We start from the raw sequence: 20,324 nt of genomic DNA on the forward strand, positions 1-20,324 counted from the left end.
CAAGGTAGAGGCATCAGAACACTAGTAAAGAGTTCTGTAGTCCTCTTCACCCTTTCCGTATGTAGGATTTTTCATGTGCGTTGCTATCAGAAATAACATCTGGAGGATTTTTTCCAGTTAGCTACTGGTTTAAGTAACAATGGCATATGACAGTCAGACTCTGGAAACGCTCAGTAGTTTTGCCAGTTTGGAAGTTTTTTGTCTTGAAAATACAGATTTATATGCCACAGTGTATTATAGGGGCTAGGTTCACTGCCTGTAATCTCATTAGTTTTTGTAATTCCTTCAAAAGAAATTTATATTCATAGTCGTTATATTTGTAAGTAATGTAGATACTGTTAAATGACGTGGATGCCTTGTATGCTTCAGTGGAGCTGAATGACTTTATTTTTAGGTAAATACCATGATTTAGAATGCCAGCTGATTCAGGAGTTTACCAGTGCTCAAAGAAGAGGTGAAATCTCCAGAATGAGAGAAGTAGCAGCAGTTTTACTTCATTTTAAGGTAAATACTAAGAATTAAAAATGAAGACTAGTGTTCAAGGCTATGGAAATTGTGTAAGTTCTATATATTATAGTTTCTGACTTCCCCCATTCATTATATAACTATATATATCACAGTGATAATTTTCATTGTTTTGAGTAATTTGTACATTTTATACTCTGTAAATGGTATTAAATGTTATATATTTAATATTTAAGGTTTTATATTGAATTAAAATTAATTGATCAATTACATATTGATGAATTTTATAGTTTGATAAGGAAAATCATATTGTCTGCCTTTTTGCTTTTACATATTATGATACAGGTGAAAAGAAAGAAAATTTGATTGTAAATATCTGGTAGAATATAGGAACCAGAGAGTAGATGGAATATGACTAGTAAGAGAGTTAAATCCAGGGGACCTCAGGACCTTGTATTACAGAATTGTTTTCCTAGAATTTGAACTGAGGAGAGAATCCCTGTGTAGGAGTATATTTCTGCAAAGAAAGTGCTTTAAAGAAATGGTTCTTCCTTCAGTCTGTTTCTTTGATTTGTATCAGATTAGGGAAAGGGAAGCCTATTTGTTGGACTTTTCATTTTGGTAAAATCTGAATGAGTATTGAGAATGGCTCTTGAGACAGTAGTGCACTTCATATTGCTTTCCTTACTGGTTTTTATGTATGATTTATTAATAGGCAACAATCTCATTATGTTGAGCTTAATGACAAATTAGTTTGTTTAAAACACATTTTATTAAAATAGGTTCCATTTAAAAAGTAAATTTCCAAACTGCCAGCTGAATACAACTGTCCAGATTCTTGCAAGGAAAACTAAATGCTAGAGAAAGGCCAGGCGCAATGGCTCACGCCTGTAATCCCAGTACTTTGGGAAGCTGAGGCGGGTGGATCAGTTAGCTCAGGAGTTCGAGATCAGCCTAGGTAACATGGTGAAACCCCGTCTCTATAGAAAATACAAAAATTAGCTGGTGGGGAGGCATGTGCCTGTAGTCCCAGCTACTCGGGAGGCTGCGGCAGGAGGGTCGCTTGAACCTGGGAGACAGGTTGTAGTGAGCCAAGATCACACGATTGCACTCCAACCTGGTGACGGGACTGAAATCCTGTCTCAAAAAAAAAAAAAATACATATATATGTATATATACACACACACATGTATATACACGTATATATGTATATACACACGTTTTAATATATATAAATATTTTTATATGTATATAAGACACACACACACACACACACACACATATATATATATATATATGTAAAACCTTTTCCCAAGATCTTGACTCTGTGTGTGTGTGTGTGTATATGCATGTGGGTGGGTGGGTGTGAGGGGTATGTTTTGGAGTTGGAGGAGATGGCTAGATGATCATAGGACAAAAATCACTCTGAAGAACTCAGTTACATACTTCATCTTTCTTGTTTCAGTCTAAAGTTCAACAAGGATATGTACCAACTGATAAATTTTATCATAGAAAGTGGCTAGGGAGACGATACCTTTATCAAGTTACTGGTTTTCTACAGTTAATTTTATTTAAGTCCAACAGGTGTTGCTATCAGCCATTTACTGGTAAATAGACATAGCTTTATGACATATAACACTTCTTTTATTGAAATAATAATTATTATAATTGAACCAGAATAATAACAATGTGTTTCTTCCTTGTAGGGTTATTCCCATTGTGTTGATGTTTATATAAAGCAGTGCCAGGAGGTAACGTAACAGTACACTTTATTGGATATTATTTTTTGCTAATTTGGTGTTTTAAAATCATTTAGAATCAATATGTTCACTGTGTAAAATGCCTCTGCTGTTTAGGGTGCTTATTTGAGAAATGATATATTTGAAGATGCTGCAATACTCTGTCAACGAGTGAACAAACAAGTTGGAGATATCTTCAGTAATCCAGAAACAGTCCTGGCTAAACTTATTCAAAATGTATTTGAAATCAAACTACAGGTAATTTTAAATAGTAACAAAGTAAATAGTTCTTAAGGCAATATGTAATTTTTTTCCTGTATTTTAAAAGTATTTTTAAAATTTAGTTTACTTATGTAATGACCTTAGAAATAGTCATCTAGTTAAGGAGAAAGGAATCCTCATGCTTTTTAAAAAATGTTTTGTTATTCACCAAGAAGAAAGTGCTAATCAGTAAGTATAATCAGAGAACATGCTTGAAATTTGTGTAGTATTCGTAGTAGTAATATAATATATTGTGGTAAGATAGCCTTGAAGACTTTTCTTTTTTTTGGCCTCTGCCTTCACCAATAGGTATCATTTGTGAAACTGAACAAGAATTCCAAGAGCAGTCTGTAGCATTTTTAATAATATGGTACTAACATGAAAAGGGAAAACACAGAAATTTAATTTACCCACATATCACTGTACTTTCAGATAACATTTCCTAAACTGTGTTTACTACTGGATTAAACAACATTCAATAGATGCTTGCCTTTTTTTTTTTTTTTTTTAACACAATTCAGGAATTTTGATAGTATTGTCATTCTCTAGAAGTGGGGATGTAACGTACAGCATTTCACACTTTTACTGTCTAAGAAACCCTGTTTTAGAGTAATGCCTGCAGATGTCTGAAAGAACACTAGTATTACCTGGAGCTCAGTTTGGGAAATGCTGCTTTAAGGAATTGACTCTATTATTTGTACTCTCAGTTTTGTTTTTTTGATCTACCTCACAGAGCAGAATAGGCCAATTTAAAAGGAAAGGTATTTCTAAATTCTTAATACTTATTCCTGAGACTGATATAGATCCCCTACAGGTAAATACAAGAAGCTGTAAAATTTTAAAACCTGTTTTAAAATATTTTATGATTGGTCTGTTTTCTGTACATTACCTTTTTGATTGGATTGTAAGTCAGAAAGGTTCAAAACTGTGGAGTGAATTTTAAAAGAATATCTTGAGAAGTTACAGAATTTAATATTTGCCTAATTAACAGAATATTAACCTTTTTCTTTTAGAGTTTTGTGAAAGAGCAATTAGAAGAATGTAGGAAGTCTGATGCAGAGCAGTATCTCAAAATCTCTATGATCTCTATACAAGGTAAATTTTAATGATTAGAAAATAATAGATAACAGATTTTTTTATTTTTTTGATAGAAAATGAGGAAATACTCAGGTATTTTTGAATAAGTTTATCACCAGTTTACCTTTTAGCATTAAATGCTTAGCTGTATAGACTAGTTATTGTACAAGACTGTATTGTACAACATTCTTAATACATTAACTTGAGGAATTGGATGTTAGGCTTTATCTTTTCTTTAAGCATTAGTGTAATTACATTTATCTGCAGTCAAAACTTTAGAAACTGCAAAAGGAAGTGATGTAATCTTAAACGACAGTTTCAGCTCTAAGTCTTATGTAGGAATTTTTCTTGTGCTTTTATAAATGTCAGTGTTACTCTTAGAGATTGTCTCAGAAGCTTCATACGGAGTTTTGTGGGGTTTTTTTTCCCTTGACTTTTCCCCACCCTATTACTCTTCTTCAGTGTCTTCATTTTGGGAGAAGGTTTTTCCAAAGTTACTGTAATGAGGAAGTCCATCTCAACAACAACACTGTTTTGACCCTATCTTCAGCAACGGGAAATAGAAAATTAAAGGGAAAGTCCACAAGAACAAAACAAAAGAGGGTGAACAGACAGTAGCTCTCTCAGTACTCTGTTTTGGGTCACATGTGATGAATGGCATTAGACATACTTGAGGCCAATCTGCCACTGTCGCCATTTCTGGACTAGTTCATTGCCTCACAATTTCTTTTCCTAGGAATTTGTAACAGTTCTCAAAACCATAAAGTTGTTCATAATATTTCACTGTACTTTTACATGTAACCCTGTAGAGTTGATCTCTGCATCGTAAGTACTCTCCTGGAGTTTAAGAAATGGTGGCTTAACATAAGTCATTAAAGTCACATTGTAAAAATTTGTATTCCTTAATATTGTTACTATACCTAAAACATATATTAATCTTTTTCTCCCCCTTTTTCATGAAAAGAACCACCAATCTTTCCAGCAAGCTGATGGAGTTTAATTTAGGTACTGATAAACAGACTTTCTTGTCTAAGCTTATCAAATCCATTTTCATTTCCTATTTGGAGAACTATATTGAGGTGGAGACTGGATATTTGAAAAGCAGAAGTGCTATGATCCTGCAGCGCTATTACGATTCGAAAAACCATCAAAAGAGATCCATTGGCACAGGAGGGTGAGTATTTTTGTTAAATACTACTGTCAAAACTGAAGACATTAATAACTTCATTATATTTGGGCAAATTTATCAAATATTGACTATCATTAGAATTTTTTATGAAGAGTTCTTTTAATCCAGATTCGTATATTATTGATCAAATCTTGCTCTTAAACCCAATGTTGAAATGACCTAACATAATATAATTAAAATGTAGGCCGGGCGCAGTAACTCACGCCTGTAATCCCAGCACTTTGGGAGGCCAAGGTGGGCTGATCACCTGAGGTCTAGAGTTTGAGACCAGCCTGGCCAACATGGTGAAAGCCCATCTCTACTAAAAACACAGAAATTAGCTGGGCATGGTGGCAGGCACCTGTAATCCCAGCCATTCGGGAGGCTGAAGCAGGAAAATCACTTGAACCCGGGCGGTGGAGGCTGCAGTGAGCCGAGAGCACGCCACTGCACTACATACAGCCTGGGCGACAAAGCAAGACTCTACGTCACAAAAAAGTAAAGCAGATATTTGTCAATAAAAAAATAATTTTTTAAAACTATCAAACAGAACACTAGTAATATAAAAAGTTCCATAGTTTCTTTCATTTTTTTTTTCTAGATAGAATAAGTTCCAGGTTATTGACCAGGAACCACATCTTTTTTTTGTTACTGTTGCAGGTGTGAAAAAAATAGAAAATAGTTTGAAAATAGTACCTTGAATTGGTGAGTTTTGTTCAGAGACTTTAGCATAAAAAAACTATTAAATGAATACCTTAAAGCCTGCAATTATTTACAGACTAGAAGAAAGTAACTTGCTCCAAGAATAGTTGGCATCTCAGCTACCAGGCTTTAACTGCCTGGAACCCAGATTCTAAAAAGAGACAGAATGACTTCGGTGGACTGAGAATCCAGAATCCCCACACACATATATCCAAACCAGTTTCTTGTTTCCCATTTTGTTGTGTATTAAATAATAATTAGAGAGAGTTAAAATTAGTAGTAAGAGGTATACCTGAAAGGTAGTAGCAAGGAAGGGAAGAGAAAAACTAATGAGTAATAGGAATTTTTTGTGTTTGTGTGTGAGTTTACAGTAGTCTGGAGTTACATATCCTAGGAGCAAAAAATGTCTAACCCTCCAAAGATACCCCATTTAAGTGTTTCAGGTGACCCTCAGTAATTAAGAATAGCTAAATTATGTTTAATATATCTTCTTTAATATCATGAATAAATGTGCAGAATCTTAAAATGACTATATTTTAAAATTGTTAAACTTTTAAAGTGTTCTTTTTAAACAGGACTATTTAGTCACTTAGAATGCTAACCTGTTTGGAATAGCTCACTTTCTAAGGAAACCCAACAAGTTTTACTATTGAGTCAGAATTGTAAGGCTGAATTGTACAGCAACTTCAGAAATTAGAAATCCAAATCTACTCATTTATCAGATGAAAATCTTCCGTTTGGAGATCAAGGCTAACTCTATTTCACAAAACTAGTTATTGGAATTAGAAATTAGGCGTCTTGGCTATTGGTCCATTTTTGTTGTTGTTGTTGTTGTTGATGATATATACTAAGTTTGGAATACTCGAAGTTGAAATCTAAGTTAAATGTTTTCTTTTTTTCATTTTTCTTTATGATGTACTAGTATTCAGGATTTGAAGGAGAGAATTAGACAACGTACCAACTTACCACTTGGGCCAAGTATTGATACTCATGGGGAAACTTTTCTATCCCAAGAAGTGGTGGTTAATCTTTTACAAGAAACCAAACAAGCCTTTGAAAGATGTCATAGGGTAAGAGTGATTATAAATTTATTTTACGTATACAGTTGTTCCTTGATATCTGTGGGGAGTTGATTCCAAAACCTCCAAGGATACCAAAATCGTGGATGCTCAAGTCTGTTGTATAAAGTGTGTAGTATTTGCATATATCCTATGCACATCCTCCTTTATACTTTAATTCATCTCTAGATTACTTATAATTGTTTATATATATTATTACATTACCTAGTGCAGTGTAAATCTCTGTAAATAGTTGTAACTTTAGGGTTTAGGGAATGATGACAGTACATCTTCAGTACAGCTGCAACCATTCTCTTTTTTTTTTCCTGAATATTTTTATCTGTGGCTGGTTGAATCTGCTGATGCAGAACCCACAGATACAGAACTTACAGATATGGAGAATTGACTATATAATTGTGTGTTTTAAGTCTTACCTTGTTTTACTAAGATACAAATTTACTCTCTGATTAGGAACAACTGTTTTTTGTAATAAAAGATAGGATTTTTGTTTTGGAGATCAGAATAATTTTAAAATTAGGAATAAATGTGAATTTAAATTCACATTTAAAATAACTTTAAAGTTGACCAGATCAAATTTTTGTTATGTAAGATTAAATGAAGATGTGAAAGGGACAGTTAGACTTTTCTCTTGAAGAAATGGTGCATCAGGGAAAGAACAGTGTTTTAGGAGCATCAACATCAAAGGGAAAGAATGAAGATTTGGCTCTATTAAAACTTAGATTTTCTTCTCTAATAAACACAGATAAGTCAGAATGATAAAGTATTTGTAAATGATACTACTAGCAAAAGATTGTATGAAACAAATAATAGTAACCAATAATTTTATAGTACATAATATGTTCCAGACACTCTTTTTTTTTTTGTTTAAGTTCTGGGTTACATGTGCAGAACGTGCAGGTTTGTTATATAGGTACACACGTGCCATGGTGGTTTGCTGCACCCATCAACCTCTCATCTACATTAGGTATTNCTTGAAGAAATGGTGCATCAGGGAAAGAACAGTGTTTTAGGAGCATCAACATCAAAGGGAAAGAATGAAGATTTGGCTCTATTAAAACTTAGATTTTCTTCTCTAATAAACACAGATAAGTCAGAATGATAAAGTATTTGTAAATGATACTACTAGCAAAAGATTGTATGAAACAAATAATAGTAACCAATAATTTTATAGTACATAATATGTTCCAGACACTCTTTTTTTTTTTGTTTAAGTTCTGGGTTACATGTGCAGAACGTGCAGGTTTGTTATATAGGTACACACGTGCCATGGTGGTTTGCTGCACCCATCAACCTCTCATCTACATTAGGTATTTCTCCTAATGCTAGTGCTCCCTTAGCCCCCCCACCCCCCCAAACAGGCCCCAGTGTGTGATGTTCCCCTCCCTGTGTCCATATGTTCTCGTTGTTCAACTCCCACTTATGAGTGAGAACATGCGGTATTTGGTTTTCTGTTCCTGTGTGTGTTTCCTGAGAATAATGGTTTCTAGCTTCATCCATGTCCCTGCAAAGGACATGAACTCATCCTTTTTTATGGCTACATAGTATTCCATGGTATACATGTGCCACATTTTCTTTATCCAGTCTATCACTGATGGGCATTTGGGTTGGTTCCAAGTCTTTGCTATTGTGAGTGGTGCTGCGGTAAACATATGTGTGCATGTGTCTTTATAGTAGAATGATTTGTATTGATGTTGATGCTCCTAAAACACTGTCCTTTGGGTATATACTCAGTAATGAGATTGCTGAGTCAAATGGTAATTCTGGTTCTAGAGCCTTGAGGAGTCACCACACTGTCTTCCACAATGGTTGAACTAATTTATACTCCCACCAACAGTGTAAAAGCATTCCTATTTCTCCACATCCTCTCCAGCATTTGTTGTTTCCTGACTTTTTAATGATTGCCATTCTAACTGGCATGAGGTGGTATCTCATTGGGGTTTTGATTTGCATTTCTCTAATGACCGGTGATGATGAGCTTTTTTTCATGTTTGTTGGCTGCATAAATGTCTTATTTTGAGAAGTGCCGGATACTCTTCTAAGCATTTAAGAGAGAGGTGTGTGTGTGTGTGTGTGTGTGTGTGTGTGTGTGTGTGTGTATCTTGTTTGTATGTAGTTTACGTACGGGGGTGTGTGTGTGTGTATGTGTATGTATGTATGTAAACTTATTTCATCATATAACCACCCTTGAGGTTGTTATTTTGCAAATAAAGAACTGAAATACATGACTTTTAAGTAGTGGATTGAGAGTTGAGGCAGTCTTAATTATTTATGTTGATGTATATAATCTACATTTATATTGAGACAGTAAATTAAATTATACATGTGAATATAAATCAATAGAAAACAAGTCAAAGATACACATACACAGTTTGCAAGAAAGAAAATATAAATCACTAGTACAATACTCAGTCTTACTAATAGGGAAATGCAACTTAGAATAAGAGAATTACCATCCCATTTTCATTAGGTTGGGATAAATTAAGAAGTCTGATGACCAAGTATTGTTAAGGAAGTGGAGCAATAGCAGTTGTCACACACCACCAACGGGAGTGAAATTGATGTGGTTATTTTGAGGATTAATTTGGCAATTTCTTAGAGAAACTCATAGGTTCATGTGATATGTCTAACATCATAACAGCATTTTTTGTCATGGTGAAAAATTAAAAGCAAACTCTCAGTGTCCATCAAAAGAGAATTATTAAACGTGTTTTTCATACAGTAGAAAACTATACAACAATTTAAATACATGAAGTAGAGTTACATGTATCAACATGAATAAATCTCAAAAATACTCAGTATTGATATGACTGAATCATATGGTTTTTTTTTTAAGAAACTGCGAAACTAATAGTGTGTAGTGATATTTGATTATAGTTTTAGTTTTCATTTTCCTAATGCAATGATGATTCATGTTGAACATCTTTTCATGTGCTTATTTGCCATCAATATATACTCTCTGGTGAAATGTTTGTTCAGATCTTTTGTGCATTCTTAAATCAGTCATGTTTTCTTATTTTTTGAGCACTCTGTATTGTTGCAATTTATCAGATGTGATTTGCACTTTTTTTTTTATGCCTGTGGCTTATCTTTTTATTCTCATCAGTATTTCTAAGGATAGATGTTCTTAATTTTGATGACATCCAATTTAATAATACATTTCTGTTCTGGATGGTGATTTTGGTGTCATATAAGAAATCTTTGCATAACCAAAGGTTACAAAGTTTTCCTCCTGTGTTTTCTTCTAGCAGTTTTATAGTTTGAGGCTTTATGTTAAGATGTATAATCAATTTTGAGTTAAGTTATACAGTATTGTGGATCAAAGTTCATAATTTTACAATTAGGCATCCAATTGTTTCAGTTTCATTTATTGAAAAAACTATCATTTCCCCGCTGAATTACTCTAGAACCTTTGTCAAAAAATCAATGGACCATTTATACGTGGGTCTGTTTCTGGACTCTTCTGTTCCATTGGTCTGTCTTTATGCCTGTACTATACTGTCTGAATTGCTGTAACTTTATAATAAGTCTTGAATTGGGTAGTGTAAGTCCTCTAACATTTTTATATAAATCATTTTGTATTATGTCTTATAATAGCTTGTCCGTTTTTGAAAAAGTCTGAGATTTTGATTGGAATTTCATTGACTCCGTAGTTCTATTTGGGGAGAATTGACATATTTTGATGCCATTTTAGTATATGTAAATGGTCTTTTTAAAATTTATATTTAATTTCTAGTTTAACTTAGTTGTTAGTATATAGAAATACAATTCATTTCTTTATGTTGCTCTTGTATCCACAAGGAAATTCCTTGTGGGCCTCAAGATCTTTCCCCTAAAATCATTTTTTTGAATTTCACCTTGGCAATGTAAATTGATAGCTTGTCTTCACAGTTGCAGGACAAAGGAGAGAACTCAAGTCATCCCTCAGCCCACCTAAGACAAATGCGTATCTCATTGTTTCCTCTGTCCTATTGTTTGTGTAAAAATGTAGATTCACTGATCCAGATTAAGGTATAAGTGATTATTCCTCTACCCACCTCTGACATGCAAATTGTATATTCAGTGAAAGGGTGGATCAGACTTAAAAGAATACAACTGTTTGTCTCTTACCTACCTGTAACCTGGAAGTACCTTCTCACCCCTTCAAGTTGTCCCGCGTTTCCGGACAGAACCAGTGTACATCACACCTATTGATTGATGTCTCATGTCTCCCTAAAATGGATAAAACCAAGCTGTGCCCTTACCAACTTAGGTGGGCACATGTCAGTGGGACCTCCTGAGATTGTGTCACAGGAATGTCTTTAACCTTGGCAAAATAAACTTTCTAAATTGATTGAGACTTGTCTCAGATACTTTTGGGTTCAGACCTGCAACCTAACTAAACTCACCTATTAGTTTTATTTGCCTTCTTTTTTTTTATTTGTAGGTTCCACTGGCTTTTCTGTATAGATTATCATATTATCAGCCCATAAATACAGTTTTACTTATTTTTTCCAATATAGATGTCTTTTATTTTGTTCTTTTGCCTTATTGCACTGGCCAGACTTCTAGTACAATGCTGAATAGAAGTGGTGAGAGTGAACACTTTGCTTTATTTCTGATCTTAAGAATAAATCATTTCATCTTTCACCATTAAGTATGATACTAATGGAGTTTTTCATAGATGTTCTTTTTCAGATTGAGAAAATTATTTTATCCTACTTAGCTATGAGGATTAGATGTTAGATTTTGTGCAAAACTCTTTTATTCTGTTAATATGGTAAGTTATAGTGATTGATTTTCAAATGTTGGCCTTGCATTCCTTCTTTGATAAACTCCAGTTGGTCATCAATTGACCTTTGACCTTTTGTCATATTTATATATTGTTGGATTAGTTTCGCTAAACTTTTGTAAAGAATTTTAACATCTGTGTTCATGAGGGATATTGGCCTTTTTTTTTTTTTTTTTTTTTTTTGAGACAGAGCCTCCCTCTGTCGCCCAGGCTGGAGTGCGGTGGCATGATCTCAGCTCACTGCAACCTCTGCCTCTCGAGTTCAAGCCATTCTCCTGCCTCAGCCTCCTGAGTAGCTGGAACTACAGGCTCCTGCCACCATGCCCAGCTGAGTTTTGTATTTTTAATAGAGACAGGGTTTCGCCATGTTGACCAGGGTGGTCCTGAACCTCTGACCTCAGGTGATCCGCCTGCCTCAGCTTCCCAAAGTGCTGGAATTACAGGTGTGAGCCACTGCGCCTGGCTTTTTTTCCTTTTTATGTCTTTGTCTGGTTTTAGTATCAGGGTAATGTTGGCCTCATAGGATGTGTTGGGAAATATTTCCACCACCCCTCCCAATTTTCTGAAAGAGTTTGCATAGAATTGGTATTCTTTCTTTCTTTAAGTGTTTGGTAAAATTCACAAGTGAAGTCATTTGGGCCTGAATTTTTTTGTGTGTGAGGATTTTAAACTACAAATTCAACTTCTTTAGTAGATACAGAACAATTCAGGTTATCCACTTCTTTTTAAGTCAGCTTTGGTAGTTTGTATGTTTTAAGCATTTGTGTAGTTCACATAAGTTGTTGAATTTATTGGACTAAAATTATATTCATGATATTTTCTTATCCTTTTGATATCTGTAGAATTTGTAGTGATGTCACCACTTTCCTAATATTAGTAATTTATGTCATTTTTTTTTTCCTGATCAGTCAGGCTAGAGGTTTATTCATTTTACTGATTTTACTGATTTATTTCCCCCCAAAGAACCAGCTTTTGGTTTCATTAATTTTTCTGTGGTGTTTTTCTGTTTTATATTCATCAATTTCTACTCTTTATTACTTCTGTTATTCTGCTTACTTGGGTTTTATACCCCCCCACCACCACAACCCCCCTGTTTTTTTAGTTTTCTAAGGTAGAAGCTGAGGTCATTGATTTGAGAACTTCCTTCTGTCCTAATCTAATGCAGGTGTTTTGTCTTACAAATTTCCCTGTAAATACTACTTTAGCTACATCCCCAGAATTTTTGTATGTTGTGCTTTATTTCCACTCAGTTCAAATCCTTTTAATTTTGCTTTTGATTTGTTTTGGCCCAAACGTGATTTAGAAATATGTTATTTAGTTTCCAAATATTTAGGAATTTGTTAGATATCTTTCTGTTACTAATTTTAAATTTGATTCCATTGTGGTCAGAGGATGTACTTTGTATGATGTGAACCCATTTTAAATTTATTAAGACTTGTGGTTTCTTTTTAGCCCAGAATATGGTCCATCTTTTTTGTATGCACTTGAAAAAATATATATATCCTGATGTTGTTGGATGGAGTATTGTATAAATGTCAGTTAGGCTTAGTTGATTATGTTGTTCAAGTCTTCTATATCTTTACCAATTTTCCATCTGCCTCTTCTGTCTATTATTCATGAATGTTTGGGTGTAAATAGGAGTGTAAGAATGGCTTGTGAAGAAGGTAAGAGCATTTTTTGAGCATCAGTGATGAGAGGAGGAGAGTATATATTGGAGTAGAGAGACTGATGAAGGAGGGGTAAAGATTGGGGTAGTTATTAATAAGACCAGGAAGGAAGCTGAGTAATACCAAATTATAATCAGTGGGAATTCAAAGGGGGTTGTAGAATTCCTATCAACTTCTAATTTAATACATCAGGTAATAAGTATTAACCCCAAGAGAATACATGAACGAAGACTACAGATAGGTTTGACAGAAGCAGAAATCAATGTATAAATAATATGGAAAGTAATTATAAGAAGTCAAGAGTAATTTTCTGTTAAAAAAGGATTTTATTTTCCCAGCATAACTAATAATTATTTTACTAAATAGCTAGTTTAACAGCAACAACAGCACCAAAATGAATATTGTAAGCTCACTATGTGCAAATACTGTGCTAAAAACACTTTATGCTTAATTTCATATTTTATTCTCACCTCAAGGCTAGGATGTAAGTACTATTAATATTATTCCCATCTTACAAATGAAGAAATTGAGGCATGGTGGGGTTAAATAACATCTCAAAGGTTCACTTAGTCAGGAAATGATAAAACCATTATTTGAGCCAGTCATATTTTATGGTGCATCTATTATTAATTTCTCCATCTCCACTCCCCAGTGAAACAAAGAATTCTTTTTGTTCTAAGTTTTACTAGACTGTTCTTTGCTCAGTCAGTGGCTCTCAAACCTCTGACCCACAGTAAGAAATGCGTTTTACATGTTAACCCTGTGTATACATATTTAAATGGGGGAGGTATACATTTTATGAAAGTGTACTTGGATTTCACTAATGGATTGCAGTCCAAGTTTGAAAAACATTGCTCTAAGTCAGGAGAGTTATAGGCAAATATGGAGTGTTATAATTGTGTGTATATGTGTTTGTGCATGCATGCGCAGTATGGGGGGAGCTGCGAGTTATTCTGATACCTGAAACACTGACTACATCTTATAAAAAATTGCTTAAAAAATTGGCATTTTCAAAAGGCAGACTTGAGGAGTGATAATTGTTTGGTTTTTGTTTTTAAGCTCTCTGATCCTTCCGACTTACCAAGGAATGCCTTCAGAATTTTTACCATTCTTGTGGAATTTTTATGTATTGAGCATATTGATTATGCTTTGGAAACAGGACTTGCTGGTAAGTATATTTGTGTTACACTTGTGTTAAATTCCTTTGATCCTGCTTGGTTAAACTACATGCATAATGTTGTTTTCCGTATAATCATCTCTGTATGTCAAATTCAGTCCAATGCAATGAAGTTGGAGCTTTTATAGTGCAAAGATTTGCCAGGTGCTAAAAACTATACAGAATGGTTCTCTCATGTTGTTTACATACGACATCATAGAATAATAAGCTACCTAAGTCACTACAATGTATGATACAATGTCTTACAATTCTGTAACTTAGAAAATGTCAAGGAACAAAATGAAGGCAAAAACAATTCTGATTGGGGAATTGAGTAATGTAAGATTTAGAAAGAAAAGTATTAAAAACTAAGTCTGGAAAAAAATAGATTCAAATTAAAATTCTTATTTTGCTTTTTGTCTTTTGGTCTTAGTAGTTAGTATTAGTAGCATAATAATGACCTGAGTCCAGTCTCATTAATTCAGTTGTCTACTTCATCTGTTTAATGGTCATCTCAAACTTAACATATCCAAAATGAAACTCTTTATCTTCCTTCTAAACCTATTCCTTTTCCATTCTTCCCATGTCATTAAAAGGCATTACCAATATGCATGATTATTGTATGTCAGTTTTTTGAAAGGCATTACCATTTACCACTTGCTCAAGCCCCAACAAAACCCAGGAGTTCCTTAATTCCTCCTTTTCAGAAATCAATCCCGATAGCCAATCCATCAGCAAATCCTGTTAATATACTTCCAGGCATAAGTCAAATTCATGTACTTTTCTCCGTCTTCACTGATGCCACCCTAATTTAAACACCATTATCTCTGACAACTTGTAACTGGTCTCCCTGTGTACATTCTTGCCTCTCCACATTACTGACTTCATGTAACAGCCAGTTTAATTATTTCCTTATTTAAAAGTCTGTAGTGGTTTCCTCTCACTCTTAAGGGGAAAACAACAGCAAACTCTAGAGAAGCATGACTTTTTATCTGGCCTGGTATGTATTCATCATTTCTCGTTGCATTTCTTCTCACTGAGCAGTCACTCTGACCCTCATTGTTTTTCCTTGCGTAGTCTCTTTGCACTTGGTATTTCCCTATCCCCAAAATCCTTTTGCTTCAGCTTTTCTCGTGGCTGGCTTTTCAATCATCTGATCTCAGCTAAGATGTTATCTTCTCAGAGAGACCATTGCTGATCACCCTAGCTAAAGTAGCCCTCTTCTCCCAGCCCAGTTATCCTCCTTATCTTATCATTGCATTAACTTTTTTATAGCACTTACCACAATGAAATTTTTATCTGTTAATGTCTGCCTCCACTTACCAGAATTCATTCATTTAACACATGCTTATTAAATGCCTACTCCTGCACATGTGGAGTTTACATGCTTATGGAGAAGATAGACAAATGATTAGAAAGTGCAGTGAAGAAAAATAAAACTGAGTAAGGGATTAAAAAATTTTTTAAAGTGTGTATATGTAATAATTTTGATATGCCCTTATTTTTATTTTTGAGACAGAGTCTCGCTTTGTCACCCAGGCTAGCATGCAGTGGCACAGTCATGGCTCGTGGCAACTTTGAACTCCTGGGCTCAAGCAATACTCCTGCCTCAGCCTCCTGAGTAGCTGTAACTATAGGCGCATGCCACTGCGCCCAGCTAATTTTTTCTTTTTTTGTGGAGATGGGGTCTTGCTGTTTTGTAGAGATGGGGGCCTAGGCTGTTCTTGAACTCTTGACTCCAAGCGATTCTCCCTCCTCAGCCTCTCAATAATTTTTTGTTTTGATTTAAACTGTTTTCCTAAAGGTTTCTTTTCCTACTAACTTATGCCACTGCTGGACTGTTTGTGTGTGCCAGTTTTTCTGTAATTGAATATTCTTTAAAATTTTAATTTCATGGTTAAAACATACATCGTAGCTGAGTTCTGATGCCTATAAAGAAAAAAAGTACTTCAGTATTACCTTAATTTTTATGTCTTTCATTAATAACAATGATTCATATTTTCTACATATGTACTGATTTTTTTTCTCTTGTAAAGTTCATTTGTTATTGGAGCCTTCAGTTTTCTTACCGGTTGGTAATCTTGTCTTTTACTTGGGTAGGGGAGGAGAACACCTTTATTTTCCATTATTAAGACAAAAAAATCATTGTCCTGTAAAGAACTCTAGGTGTCAAGCCTGTATTTTCACATTAGCTATGCATATTTTCTTTAGTCTCTTAAGTCTTTTACTTTTAGCTAGAAACATAAACATCTAGGACCTTAGAGTTCATCTGTTATTCTTTACAAAAAGGAGGAAATGGAAATCCAGAGGTCAGCTGACATTTTGAGGTCAGAATATGGAGTGGCTTGATTCCCTTTTTATTTTATTCTGAATAAATTCCAGAATAAAATCAGGTATGTAATCTGTAGATAGAACATTTTGAGTATTTTTGAGAAAATAGTGTAGAGCACAGTAAGTGAAATGTGTCGGTTTAGGCATATTACCATGGCAGCAGTATCTAGGATGAAAGATAAAGAGACTTGAATGAGAAAGACCAATGAGAGAATTATTCGAACTATTATCAGAGGTAAAGAGGCCTGGTTATAAGAAATATGTGGAGATGTATTCATGGCTCACATGAATCATGAAGGCAAAGTAGATGGTGAATATTGGACATAAAAATAACTTTGGATGAGTTTTACTAGTATAAGCTTAGCTTGATTTTACTCTTCTGTCCACAGAAGTCATTATTGATGTATTAAAACAGTGGTTTCATTTATGTTATAGATTAAAAAACCACATTCTTTTTTTCTGTTGTCAAGATGAATTTCTTCAAGGATGATTCTAACATATGTATGCTTTCTGGTTTTAGGAATTCCCTCTTCAGATTCTAGGAATGCAAATCTTTATTTTTTGGATGTTGTGCAACAGGCCAATACTATTTTCATCTTTTGACAAACAGTTTAATGATCACCTTATGCCACTAATAAGGTTAGTCAAATTATCTGATTTTCATTGATATTTCAGTGACTGTTATAGCATTCTACATAATATTCTACGTATATTTTCATTAAATTTAAAAAGTACATGTTCACAAAAATGTCAGACTGGACAAGTGGAATGAAATAAAATATAAAAGTTCTTAGGAAATAAAACATTAAATATTGTTTCTTCCCTGTTTTCTCTTTCCACTATATTATTAATTTTGGTGTATTTCAAAAGATTTAATCTGTCACAAACCTAAAACTGAAATCTCATGTGAAAGAGGACCTCCAGCTTAGTGAAACTCAGCAAATTTGACGTCTTTTAAAAGATCTGATAGACAAAGTCCATGTACCCACTTGTTATAAAGACATACAAAAAATTTTATAAGATTAATAGGACAGATTTTAATGAGGCATTAAGTAAAGTTTGGTTTATAGCTTCATATCAATTTATATGAACTTATAAAACATTTGAGAATCAAATAAGATGGTGTATGTGTGAACATGCTTTACAAAATTCTCTTTAGAACTATTATGTAAGAGGAAAATATTCATATAAAATTTTTTGCCTTTTGTTATAAACATTGATATGCCAAGACTAGTCCAGAAACACTCTCAAAGATAACAGTCACTTGTAATCCCTAAATCATACTCTGAAAGGAAATTTACTTTTCAAGATCAGTTATACCACATAGCAGAGAATTCACACAATTATTAGGGTTGCCTGTTTCTTAATATTTTGAATGTTTTGACATTCTGATAGCATTCAGAAGGCAAATATGATTGTCAGGTTTTTAAAAATACAACTGGATTGGCTGTTACCCTCCAAATTTTAGAGTATGATTTACTGTATTCTTAAAACTCTGGTGATGCTAGTCTATAACTTTTGTTGGTATTACACTAGATATTTGTTTATAAAGAAAACCAAATAATTCCACAATTTTAAAGTCACATTTATATTCTTGAGAGATATCTCCTCAGAGATCAAAATAACAAATTTAAGTGGTCCTCTTCCTTAGTCTATTATAATGAATTGGGCATAGTGAATGCTAAATAATTACTTTGCTTCTTATATGCTTCTTGGATTTGTTAACAATATTAATGCATGTATACAGATGTATTTATAAATGTATACAATGTAATACACATCGATGTAATAAAAACTTTTAGAAAATCTCAGATTATTAATATGACTCTTTTTCCTTTTTAAATATACAATAGCTCTTCTCCTAAGTTATCTGAATGCCTTCAGAAGAAAAAAGAAATAATTGAACAAATGGAGATGAAATTGGATACTGGCATTGACAGGCAAGTTGTTGGTTTTGTCTCTTGCATTTTTTTAAATTATAAAAACACCACATTATAGCAGCATGCAAATACTTTGTAGAGAAGAAAATATTTATCTTAATTCCACCATATTGCTACAACATTTGATAAAAAAAAAGAAACATTATTTTATATATTGCCTTCATCCTTATTAGAATGTTGTTTTTATTGGATCCTGGAGTTTTTTACTTTGGCCTATATTGGCATTTAACATACCTTCCTCACTAAGCTTAATCATTTCTAGCTTTTGATTTAAAATGAGAAGTATGTGACGTTTTTCAGTTGAACACTTAGAGGCCATTGTAGGATTATTAATTGTCCTAATTTCAATGTTACTGTGTTTCAAGGAATAGGGAGGCCCAAAGAGAGGCAGAGAGACAGGGAAATAGCCATTAGCTAGAGTAATCAGAACACACACTATATTTGTCAATTAGGTTCACTGTCTTATGTGGGTATGGTTTGTGGTACCCCAAAACAATTAAAATAGTAACATCAAAGATCACTGATCACAGATCACCATAACAGATTTAGCAGTAATGAAAATGTTTTAAATATTGTAAGAATTACCAAAATGTGACACAGAAACACAAAGTGAGCCCATGCTATTGGAAAAATGGCACTGATAGACTTGCGTTGCCACAAGCCTGCAACTTGTAAAAAAACAAAACAAACCACAGTATCTGTGAAACGCAATCAAACAAAGCAGAATAAAACAAGGTATGCCTGGATAATCAGAAGTGGGGTTGTTGGATCATATAGTAGCTCTGTTTTTAAGTTTTTGAGGAATTTCCGTACTTTTCTATAATGGCTGTACCAATTTACATCACCATCAACAGTGTACAAATGTTCTCTTTTATCTACACTCTTGATAATGCTTGTTATCTATTGCCTTTTTGAAAAGAACCATCCTAACGGGTGTAAAGTGATAATTGATTGCATTTTCCTGATGACTAGTGATGTTGAGCACCTTTTCATATACCTGTTAGCCATCTGTATGTCTTCTTTCAAAAAGTTTTATTCAGGTTCTTTGCCTTTAATCGTTGGATCATTTATTTTTTTGCTGTTGAGTTGAGTTCCTATATTTGGAGTGTTAAACCCCTCTGAGATGTATGGTTTACAAATATTTCCTTCCATTTCATAGGCTGTTAATTGTTTTCTTTGCTGTACAGAAACTCTTTAGTTTGATGCAATCTCATTTGTCTTTGTTTCTGTTGCCTCTGCTTTTGAGGCCATATCCAAAAGGTCATTGCCAACACCAATGTCAAGAAACTTTTTTCTTATGTTTTCTTCTATTATTTTTATAGTTGTGGGTCTTGTATTAAATGTAATTCATTTTGAGTTGATTTTTTTTTTGGTGTAGACTAAGATAAAGGTGTCATTTCATTTTCCTGTGTGTAGATATCCAGTTTTCCAGCACTATTTATTGAGGAAACTATCCTTTCCCTATTGTGTGTTCTTGGCACCCTTGTTAAAGAGCAGTTGACCATAAATGGATGGATTTATTTCTGGGCTCTATATCCTGTTCCATTGGGCTGTATATCTGTTTTTATGACGGTACCATACTGCATTAATTACTGTAGCTGTATAATATATTTTCTAACCAAGAAGTACGATGCTTCCAGTTTTGTTCTTTCTCAAAATTGCTTTGGCTATTCAGGATTTTTTTCTGGTTCCATAAGAATTTTAGTGTTTTTTTTTTTTTTCTATTTCTGTGAAAAATGCCATTGGAATTTTGATTGGGAATGCACTGACTCTAAATTGCTTTGGGTAGTGTGGACGTGTTAACAATATTATTTCAAGCCCTAAACGCGAGATATGTTTCCATTTACTTATTTCTTTTGGAAATGTTCTAAAGTTTTTTCGGTGTATAAGTCTTTTACTTCCTTGGTTAATTCCTAAATATTTTCTTTTTCATGCTATTGTAAATGGGATTTTTTTTTTCTTTTTTTTTTT

The 20,324-nt window shown here is 33.7% G+C and overlaps 1 protein-coding gene across 1 annotated transcript in view; it reads left to right on the plus strand.

Moving 5' to 3' along the window:
- The window catches only part of EXOC5 (exocyst complex component 5), a 67,441-nt gene that overhangs the window by 35,562 nt on the left and 11,555 nt on the right, over positions 1-20,324 (plus strand). The window contains 11 exon segments of the mRNA XM_017872213.1: positions 395-504; positions 2,172-2,216; positions 2,322-2,462; positions 3,479-3,533; positions 3,536-3,560; positions 4,507-4,716; positions 6,335-6,482; positions 13,986-14,094; positions 16,934-17,006; positions 17,008-17,052; positions 18,267-18,353. Coding sequence (XP_017727702.1) covers positions 395-504; positions 2,172-2,216; positions 2,322-2,462; positions 3,479-3,533; positions 3,536-3,560; positions 4,507-4,716; positions 6,335-6,482; positions 13,986-14,094; positions 16,934-17,006; positions 17,008-17,052; positions 18,267-18,353 — 1,048 coding nt within the window.

Source organism: Rhinopithecus bieti, unplaced genomic scaffold (genome assembly GCF_001698545.2).
Source record: "Rhinopithecus bieti isolate Rb0 unplaced genomic scaffold, ASM169854v2 scaffold_6717, whole genome shotgun sequence".
Classification (NCBI taxonomy): domain Eukaryota; kingdom Metazoa; phylum Chordata; class Mammalia; order Primates; family Cercopithecidae; genus Rhinopithecus; species Rhinopithecus bieti.